The 10,258-nt window shown below is 62.7% G+C and overlaps 1 protein-coding gene across 1 annotated transcript; it reads left to right on the forward strand.

Moving 5' to 3' along the window:
- Positions 1-492: 492 nt before the first annotated feature.
- NCR3 (natural cytotoxicity triggering receptor 3) lies at positions 493-7,974 on the forward strand. The gene is made up of 5 exons (XM_065415927.1): positions 493-535; positions 3,751-4,101; positions 5,040-5,162; positions 6,639-6,679; positions 7,867-7,974. Exons 1-5 carry the CDS (start codon positions 493-495, stop codon positions 7,972-7,974), a joined length of 666 nt encoding a protein of 221 aa, XP_065271999.1.
- Positions 7,975-10,258: the final 2,284 nt, after the last annotated feature.

The following is a 10,258-nucleotide window of genomic DNA, read 5'->3' on the forward strand; positions in this document are numbered from 1 at the left end:
GGGGGCAGGGGCTCCGGGTCGGGAGTAAGGGGCACTGGCAGAGCTGGGGGGGGGGGCAGGGCTGGGCTAGGAGGGGCTGTGGGTCGGGAGTGAGGGGCACCGGCAGGGCTGGGGGGGGTAGGGGCTGCGGGTCGGGAGTGAGGGGCACCGGCAGGGCTGGGGGGGGCTGGGGGGGCAGGGGCTGCGGGTCGGGAGTGAGGGGCACCGGCAGGGCCGGGGAGGGGCAGGGGCTGCGGGTCGGGAGTGAGGGGCACCAGCAGGGCTGGGGGGCACTGGGGGGGGCAGGAGCTGCAGGTCAGGAGTGAGGGGCCCTGGCAGGGCTGGGGGCAGAGGGGCCTGGCCGGGGGGGAGGTTTCCGGCCCAGCGTAGGCGTCGCTCTCTGGGCCCCGCTCGCTCTGGTTTCTGTGACTCACGTCCGGTGGGTGCTGCCTGGATCCTGCCGCCCCGTGGGGTCGGGGTCTCACTCCGGGACCCCTGCAGCCCCCCGGCGCCATGGCTCTGCACCGGCTCTGCCTTTACCTGCTCAGCTGCTCCGGTAAGGGGGCCCTGCCCCTCCTGCCCCCCACCCAGGGGTCCTGCAGCCGGGGATGGGCCCGGGGTACAATCGTCCCTTCCCCCTCCCTGGAGTGGGGTCCCACCTCGGCCCCCCCCGGGTGCGGGGAATTCCCCTGATCCCCTCCTGGGTTATCGCTTCACCCCCCCTTCTGTCCATCCCTCCCCCACTCCCCTCCGCCCGGGGGGGGTCCAGCCGTGCCTGGCCCATCGCCCCATCAGCCCGTTGGAGCCAGGACCCCCGGCCCGGCATCATCCCGGCTACGATCTCGCCAGAGCCCCGTCCGCAGGGAAGTCGCCCTCCCTGGTCTGACGTGACCCCTCCCAGCCGCTCTACTCCCCTGGACACCCCGAGTAGGTCCCGGCGCGGCCGCCACTGACGGCTGTATTGACACGTGGAGCCCGGCGAAAAGAGACCAAAAAACCTCCCATTTTTCTGGTTATCATCTCACTGTTTTTTTGATATTTCCCCCTTTTTTTGCTCCCCCAAAATCATATTTGGCTTTTTCAAAGTCAGACACACCGGGCAAGGTAAAAGCTGTTACGGGACCGACCGGGAGACGCTGCCGAGGCCCTCGGGGCATTCGGGGCGTTGTCTTTTGGGTGGAAACCCCCCAGAATGTTTCCTCAAGGAATCTAGGGAAAAAATGAACCGACCCACCCCACCAAGCAGTGAAAATCGCCCAAAGCCGCTTAAATATTCCCTCCTTGGCTGTTTCCAAAACCGAGAAAACCCCAAATAATTCTGTAAAAGGGTTTGATGAAAAACCCAACATTCCCGCCCCCTCCCCACTTTTGAAAACCCCAACGTTGTCCGCCGAAAAATGTCCCTGGAAAATCCCTTTTTCTGAACAAGGTTTTTCATTTTGGAAACCAGATGTTTTCGGGGTGGGGATAAAAAGTAACAGAAGTTGACAAAGCCCCCCAAATGATTCCCCTAAAACGTGCCTGGAAAAGACGGACCAAGTCTAACGTTAGCCCCATGAGCCCGCGTTTGCAGAATCCAGCCTGCGTGACTTAATCTTAATTTAATCTGGATTCTTTCATCTTTATTTAATCCACATTTTCTTGGGTTTTGACCGACGACAGTCACTGAATGAGAAATGGAACCATCTTGCCGGAAACGAACAATTCTCCCCTGCCAATTTTCAGGGCGGCAAAGAAATCGCCATTTTTAGTTTCAACTTGCCAGCTCACGATTTGGTTTGGACGCTATTCGGTGTTTTCCTGAACACGCCGGCTTCTGCAGGTCTACAGGGAACGGTCAGTTTTTCTTTTATAAAAACCCAGCAAGTTCCCAGCATTTTGTGTGGTGGAGAAACCTTCAAAAATGGGAATTCTGAACCTGGAAAAGGTAGAAAGACAAAGATTTCCTCTTTCCCCCCCCTAAATCTTGTGAATTTTAGGCAAATCTCATGAGTTTTTGGGGAGGTTAAATCGTGGCCGGGGTTAGCAATGCTGCTGACTGAATTCGACGGGGCAAATTGTGCTGTTAAATTGAAGATTATGCCTCAGTGTTTGCGTGATAAGAGCCGTGAGCAAGCGAAGCTGCTTCCAACGGAGCTGGTTAATAACCCTGGTTTTTTAAGTGGCCAATTCCAATGTGCAAGCACAAGTCAGGCTCCGCCGTGAATCACGAGACGGACTTTGAAAAAAATCCCGGTTGTAAAAAATAATCCACCTGGGAGTTGTCTGTCTTTGCCTCTCCTTTTCCAGGCCGCGAGGTTCCATAAAAACCTTCTGTCAAAACGGTTTTTGGTGGGAAAAGGCTTTTCCGTGACATTACATTCTCAGCCCAGATTTGCGGGTTCTCAGCAAGGAACCCCTCGTTTGTGGCGAATGCCGCAAACCTGAACGAGGCCCAAGCAAAGCGTTTCTGTTCCCGTCGAAGATTTTCCATTGGGGAAAAAATAGATATTTTCGCAGTCGTGTTCGCTGGGTTTTCTCCACAACTCAAAGGGCTAGAAACCGTTTTGGGGGTTTTTTGGTAAACAAAAGCTGAACGTGTGACGTATCCACACAACACCGAGACCAGGAGCTGCAGAAAAACACCAGCTACCGGGATAAAATCGCCAGCATTGGCACCAACCTCACGGGAGCGTCTTGTGCGCGTAATATGGAGACTACGTGTGAGTGACGGAAGGACCAAAGCCGGGCATTAAACGTGTTTTTATCCGAGGGAAGGCGACGATGGAGGGAGAAGATTTCTGATATTCGAGGGCTCCTCCGTTCGGCAGACAGCAGCTGAACCAGCTCCAAGCTGAAGCCAGACAAATTCAGACCGGGAACCCGACTAACAGTCGAGGGGTAATTAACCGTCGGAGCAGCTTCCCGACGGCAGTGGTGGATTGGGCAGCGCTCGGACCCTGCACCTCACGGCTGGGGATTGTCCGACAAGACCCAGATGTGGAGACCTTAGAGACGGCCGCCACACGAGGGGTTGAAGGGTGGGAGAAACGCCCAAGAGAGGGAGACGTAAGGAGCTCCATCCGTTCAGCGCCCCCGGCCGAAGATCCAGAGGGGACCCTCTCAGGGCGAGATACGCGGCCCCGAACGGCTCTTTCTCCCACCGGAGAAGGGCCGCCCAAAGCCCGAAGGGGGAAATGAAAGCCAGACGCGTTCCCATTAGAAAGAAGGCTCCAATGTTTCGGAGTGAGGGGGATGGGCCATTGGAAAGACCCACCGAGGGAAGCGGTGGGTTGTCCAGCTCCAACCTGGAGGCCGTCCTCGAAGCCGCGTTGGCCAAGGACCAGCCGGAGGCAGCGGGGTGCAATTGAGTGCTGGGGGAGACCAGGCTCGAGGGCCGAATGTTGTGACTACTTAGCGTCGCCCCTAAGAAATGCGAGTGAAGTGGGCGAGGGAGGCCGGGCGCTTGGACAATCGCCTTTGGCCAACCCCCTCTGCGTTCCCTCCCCGGCTCTGGGAGGGGAGTGGGGGCTGGTGCGTTAGAGCAGGGGGGGCTGGGAGCCTGGACTCCTGGGTTCTCTCCCCGGCTCTGGGAGGGGAGTGGGGGCTGGTGGTTAGAGCAGGGGGGGCTGGGAGCCAGGACTCCTGGGTTCTCTCCCCGGCTCTGGGAGGGGAGTGGGGGCTGGTGGTTAGAGCAGGGGGGGCTGGGAGCCAGGACTCCTGAGTTCTCTCCCGGCTCTGGGAGGGGAGGGGGTCGTCCGTCCTGCTGACCCTTGGCCTTTGATCCGCCAGGCTGCCGGGCGCAGGGCCTGTGGGTCTCCCAGCCCGGCTCCGTGCAGGGCACCGAGGGCGGCTCCGTCACCCTGCCCTGCTCCTACAACAGCACCCGGGAGCCCCGGCTGGGCAGCTACACCTGGGTGAAGGAGGTGGCGGGCGCCCGGCTGGAGCTGAGCGACGGGACCCAGGAGTTCAGGGGCCGGGTGAGCCGGGCCCAGGACCGCAGCTTCCTGCGGGAGCGGAGAGCCGACGTGGAGCTGCGGGACCTGAGACCCTACGACACCGGGACCTACCGCTGCCTGGTGAAGATCCCCACCCTGGGCGAGGGGGCGGGGAATGGGACGTGGCTCCAGGTGCTGAAAGCGGGTGAGTCCGGGCAGCCCAGGACGCCTGGGTTCTCTCCCCAGCGCTGGGAGGGGAGTGGGGGCTGGTGTGTTAGAGCAGGGGGGGCTGGGAGCCAGGACGCCTGGGTTCTCTCCCTGGCTCTGGGAGGGGAGTGGGGGCTGGTGCGTTAGAGCAGGGGGGGCTGGGAGCTAGGACTCCTGGGTTCTCTCCCTGGCTCTGGGAGGGGAGTGGGGGCTGGTGCGTTAGAGCAGGGGGGGCTGGGAGCTAGGACTCCTGGGTTCTCTCCCTGGCTCTGGGAGGGGAGTGGGGGCTGGTGCGTTAGAGCAGGGGGGGCTGGGAGCCAGGACTCCCGGGTTCTCTCCCCGGCTCTGGCAGGGGAGTGGGGGCTGGTGGTTGGAGCGGGGGGGGGGGGGCTGGGAGCCAGGACTCCTGGGTTCTCTCCCTGGCTCTGGGAGGGGAGTGGGGGCTGGTGGGTTACAGCAGGGGTGCTGGGAGCCCGGACTCCTGGGTTCTCTCCCCGGCTCTGGGAGGGGAGTGGGGACTTGTGGTTAGACTGGGGTGGTGGTTCTGGATTGAAAAGGGGGAAGTGGGGCCGTTATTGTTATTTCTGGGGTGTTCTTAGCGGCTGGTTTTGGGGGCGAGGCTGATGGCAGGTGTGGTGGGCCGCGAAGGACGGCGGGGGGAGGCAGAAACGCAGCCGAGGAGCGCGCGAAGGACAGCCTGGAAGGAGGAGCCGGGTCACGAACAAACGAAGGGAGGAGTGAAAAGCCGAAGGAGGGGACGGAAAGGGAGAGCCAGGGAAGGCTGCGGGAGGAAAGAACGAAGGGAGGAAGAAAGGGATGAATGAAGAGGCGAAAGGAGGGGTGCAGAGAGGCGCAGGGAAGGAGTCGGCGCCGGCTTCCACCCCTTCTCCGGCCACTTTGTCTCATTGCCTCTTTTCTTCTCTCCCTGCCCGCCAGTCCCCCCATCATCGCCCCCCCTGGCGCTGGGCGCGCTCGGCTTGGGCTTGGGCGCGGGCGCCGCCGTGGGGGTCGCTGGCGCAGCCGCCGCCCTGGTTTTGATCTGCCACAAGAGGAGACGAGGTGAGTGGGACGGATCCCCCCTGGAACCGGGGCCGCACCGAGCCCCCCGACCCGCCAGCCTGGGCTCCCTCTCACACTGAGCTCCCCCCCCGCTGCACTTTCACCAGCGTTTCACACCGGCAGGGACACGCCCAGCTGCCGTTACACGCAGGGTCTCTGCCACCTGCCTCCCGGCTGCACTTTCACCAGCGTTTTCTCAGTGAGCCGTTAGCCTTGTTTGGCCTTTTCACGATTGTACCCGAAAGGCTGCTTGTGGGTGTTCTCAACCTCACACCGTGTTTCAGTAACACACGCAGACAAACTCCATAACATCGCACCCGCCGGTAGCGCACACAATCCGACGAGATGGGCCTGTCGAGCAGATCCAGACTTTTACAATGACACCTTGCAAGGCGCACTTTGCACAAAACGTGTCCTAAATACACGACAGTGGTGAATAGTGAGGTGACCAGGTGTCACAGTGAGATTGAGGGGGGGCTGCCAGAGACACCGACCCTCAGCCCCAGACTTGACCCGAACCCCAAGCTCCAACCATGGACCCCAAACCCTGACCCCAAACCCCATCCCTATCCCTAACCGGGGACCCTGACATTGACCCTGACCACTAACTGGGGACCTTATGAGCTACTGATTGATAATTGGCTCCTGGTTATTGATTATTTGCTATCATTAGCTACTGATTGGCTATTGACTCCTTATTATTGATTATTGGCTATTGTTTATTGGCTATTGATTACTGGCTTCTGGTTGGCAATTGGTTCCTGGTTATTGATTATTCACTATTATTAGCTACTGATTAATTATATTGATTATTGGCTATTGATTACTAGCTACTGATTGATAATTGGCTATTGGCTATCGATTATTAGCTACTGATTATTGATTGCTGGGTACTGAATATTTAATATTATCTGCTGATTACTGGCTACCAATTATCGAGTTTTGGCTCCTGGTTCCTGGCTAAAGATTCTTGCTAGATTACTGGCTACCAGCGATTGACTAATGGCTACTGATTATTGTCTAAAGGTTATTGACGACTGGCTACTGCCCATTGGCTAACAGCTTCTGCTTATTGGCTTCTATGCATAGTTGTCTATTGGCGACTAATTATCAATTCCTGGCTACCAGTCCCTGACGTCTTCCGTCGGCTGCCAGTCACCACTTACCAATTAATGGCCACAGACTGCCGGCTCCGTTAGCGATTATCGATTACGGGCTGGCTACGGATTCCTGCTGAGTGGCTACTGGCGAGTGTTGGCTGCGCTGGGTAGCCGCTGATCCCTGGTTATTGGCGGCTGATTTATGCTGATGCCAAGAACTGATTATTGGCTGTTCCTGAGAACTGATTAGGCCAACGAACTTGATAATTGGCTACTGATTATTCTAATTGGCTATTGGCTGAGCTGTGATTCTGGGCCGCTGACTAGCGATTTCTGGCTCCTGCTGGTTAATTAATTACATGAATGATCCCCCTAGACCAGCGAGAAGTAGGACCCCAGATGGAAGCCCCAATGCCGGTGAGACCCCGCTGGGGGGATGAAGGGAGGGGTGTGTGGGGGGGATGGACATAGGGGGGATGGAGGGATGGAGTGAGGGGTGTGTGGGGGGTCTGGAGTGAGGCGTATGGGGGGGGATGGGGGATGGAGTGAGGGGTGTGGGGGGGATGGAGGGATGGAAGGATGGAGTGAGGGGTGTGGGGGATGGGGGATGGAGTGAGGGGTGTGGGAGGGATGGAGGGATGGGGGATGGGGGGAGGGGGGCAGAGGGGTGTGGGGGGGATGGAGGGGCATGTGCAGGGACAGGCAGCGCGGTACCTGGGGGGGTGGATCTGTGAGTCGGGGGCTCCCCTGCCGGAGGTGCCTGGGGTGGGGACAAGGCTGGCCTGGGAGGTGGCTTGGGAGGTGGGGCTGATCCCGGCTGTGGAGGGCGGATCACCTGGGGGAAGAGCTGAGGGGACAGTCCTGGCTGGGATGGCCGTGGGGGGCTGACAGGGCTGATGGGGCCATGGGGGAGGGGTCTGAGGGGTCGGGGGGGGGGAGCTGCCAGGCTGTGGAGAGGCTGTGGGTTCGATGGGGGGGGAGCTGAGGGGTCTGTTGGGTCTATGGGGGGCTGACAGGGCTGAGGGGGGGCTGACGGGTCTCTGGGGGGGCTGACAGGTCTCTGGGGGGGCTGATAGGTCTGTGGGGGGGCTGAGGGGTCGGTGGGGGCTGACATTTCTGTCGGGGAGGGGTATGTGGGGTCTGTGTGTGGGGGGGTCTGTGGGGGGCTGACAGGTCTGTGGGGGGCTGATGGGGCCGAGGGGGGGCTGATAGGTCTGTGGGGGGCTGACGGGTCTGTGGGGGGGGCTGACGGGTCTGTGGGGGTCGGTGGGGTCTGACAAGGCCAAGGGGGGGGGCTGACGGGGCTGTGGGAGGGCTGAGGGGGTCTGTGGGGGGCTGATGGGGCTGTGGGGGGGTCTGAGGGGGTTTGTGGGGGGCTGACGGGGCTATGGGGGGGATGATGGGTCTGTGGGGGTCGGTGGGGTCTGACAAGGCAGAGGGGGGGGCTGACAGGGCTGTGGGGGGGCTGAGGGGGTCGGTGGGGGCTGACGGGGCTGTGGGGGGGCTGAGGGGGTCGGTGGGGGGGCTGACGGGGCTGTGGGGGGGCCTGAGGGGGGCTGATGGGGCTGTGGGGTGATGGGTCCGTCTCTGTCCATCTCGCCCAGGCCCCAGAGCCAAGCTACGCGGAGCTGAGGGTGAAGCCGGGTCGGCGCCCGGCGCCCGCGGGCGAACTCGTCACCTACGCCGCCATCGGGGGCAGCCTCCGGGGCTAGGGGCTCAGCTGGGGGGGACGGAGACCCCCATATTCCCCCCTCACCCCCCACACACACGCCTCCCACCCCCCCCATGCTCCCCCCCACACGCACCCCACACATGTCCCCCTTCCACATGCCCCCTGCCCCCTGCATCTCACACCACATGTGCACCCCCCCACGCACTGCCCCCCCACAGCACCGCCAGGAGGGGGCAGCTCGGACCCCCCCAGTAGGGGGACACATTCACACCCCCTAAACCAGCCCCGCTGCATTTCTCCATCCTCCCAGCAGGGGCTGCAGTTCCACCGTCCGCCACCAGGGGGCGGCCTCGCCCTGCAGTATCACTCCCCCCCCCCCCCCCAGCACAAGCTACTCTGGGGCTCCCGGGTCCCTGCTCCCCCCCCAGCCCCCCCTCCGTGTGTCCCGCCCCAGCCGTCCCCTCCCGCCCGTCTCCGGCCTGCGATGCTGAGTCTGGGGTGGAGCCTGGCCGGAGCTGGGACCGAGCGGCTCCAGGAACCGGGTGTTTCCAGGCCCGGCGTCGCGCTGGGAGGGAGCCAGGCCGGGTAACCGTCCCCGGCTCCCGCAGGGGGGCCCGGAGACGCTGCGAGACGCCGTAACCCCCCCACCCCCCCTCGCCAAAATGGCTAGAAAAATCCACAGAGCGGCTAAGCAAAGCCTGGGAGACCAGCTAGAGAAACCCGGAGCTGGGCTAGTGAACCCGGAGCTGGGCTGGCGAAACCCGGAGCTGGGCTGGCGAAACCCGGAGCTGGGCTGGCGAAACCCGGAGCTGGGCTAGAGAAACCCGGAGCTGGGCTGGCGAAACCCGGAGCTGGGCTAGAGAAACCGGAGCTGGACTGGCGAAACCCGGAGCTGGGCTGGCGAAACCCGGAGCTGGGCTAGAGAAACCGGAGCTGGGCTGGCGAAACCCGGAGCTGGGCTGGCGAAACCCGGAGCTGGGCTAGAGAAACCCGGAGCTGGGCTGGCGAAACCCGGAGCTGGGCTAGAGAAACCGGAGCTGGGCTGGCGAAACCCGGAGCTGGGCTAGAGAAACCGGAGCTGGGCTGGAGAAACCAGAGCTGGGCTGGAGAAACCAGAGCTGGGCTGACCGCCCAACACGGCGAGAGAAAAGACTGTGGGTTTGGCCGGGCCGCAGGCAGGGGTGAGGGGCCGGCAGCAGCCCCCAGGCCCGTGAGCTCCGTCATGAGGGGTCGTGTGTTTAGATCCGGAGGTTCTGTGGGGCGGGGGGAGCCCGGAGCTCGGGGAGCAGGGGCTGCGGGTCGGGAGTGAGGGGCACCGGCAGAGTCTAGTCCTGGGCTCCCCCCACGCCACAGTTCTGCCGATGCCCCTCACTCCCGACCTGCAGCCCCTGCCAGCCCAGCCCTGCCCCCCCCCAGCTCTGCCGGTGCCCCTCACTCCCAACCCGCAGCCCCTGCCAGCCCAGCCCTGCCCCCCCAGCTCCGCCGGTGCCCCTCAGGCCTGACCCACAGCTTTTGAAGAGGTCCCAAGACACCCACCCAGTGGCCAGTGCTGGACTCACTGTCCCTTCCTGACCCCTAGTTCCCAGCGCTCACTCTCCGCCTTGGAGCATGAGGGTTAACTGCTGCTGCGGTGGTTTTTCAGGCGGTAGAGGACGCGGCCGGCGTCTGTTTCCTCCCACAGGCCGTGAGAGCCGGTGACCCAGTTTTTCCACCCCCCCGGCCTCTCGAGAGCCGCTTATGCAACCCGGCCTCCAGCCCCGCTCAGGAAACAGGCCCTGGGCTGGGCGTGTGGTCGTCTGAGCGCTCGGGCGGCCACGTGGGGCTGAACCACGCACGTCACCAGCGGCTGATCCGGAGCGGGGCCGGCTCCCCAGGGAGGAAAGGAACGAAGGACCCAGGACTCCGGCTCCCCAGATCCCTGGTCCCCCGTTAGTTCCCCCCGGGCAGACCCTGGGCAGCTCCGTCTCCAGCTGGACAGGGTGACGGGCGAACGCCGGCCTGGGCCGTGGCCGGGGGGATCTCGGGTAGGAGCCGGGAGGGGGTTTTCCCGCGGCTGGGTCCTGGTTCCCGTTCCGGTGCCCGCGATTCGAGGAGGACGTGGGTCAATCGGGGAGGAGCCCCCAGGACGATGAAAGGGTTAGAAAACCGGCCTCCGAGCGAGATGCCCAGCTCGGTCCATGAGCTGAGCACGGCCGGCGAAGGGGGGACATGTCCCCGGCTGGAGGCACCGACCGGGGGAACCAAACACCCCCCCGGGGTCCTCAGGCCGGTAGGGGATCGAACCCCAGCCCGGCCGGGAGCTGGAGCCAGAGCTGGGCAGAGCC

The sequence above is a fragment of the Emys orbicularis genome, chromosome 13 (genome assembly GCF_028017835.1).
Source record: "Emys orbicularis isolate rEmyOrb1 chromosome 13, rEmyOrb1.hap1, whole genome shotgun sequence".
In the NCBI taxonomy this organism is placed as follows: domain Eukaryota; kingdom Metazoa; phylum Chordata; order Testudines; family Emydidae; genus Emys; species Emys orbicularis.

Coding starts and splice junctions, on each gene's coding strand:
- NCR3 (XM_065415927.1), top strand. CDS start 493: ATGGCTCTGCACCGGCTCTGCCTTTACCTGCTCAGCTGCTCCG. Junction 4,102..5,039: donor GCTCCAGGTGCTGAAAGCGG/GTGAGTCCGGGC, acceptor CCTGCCCGCCAG/TCCCCCCATCATCGCCCCCC. Junction 6,680..7,866: donor AGATGGAAGCCCCAATGCCG/GTGAGACCCCGC, acceptor CATCTCGCCCAG/GCCCCAGAGCCAAGCTACGC.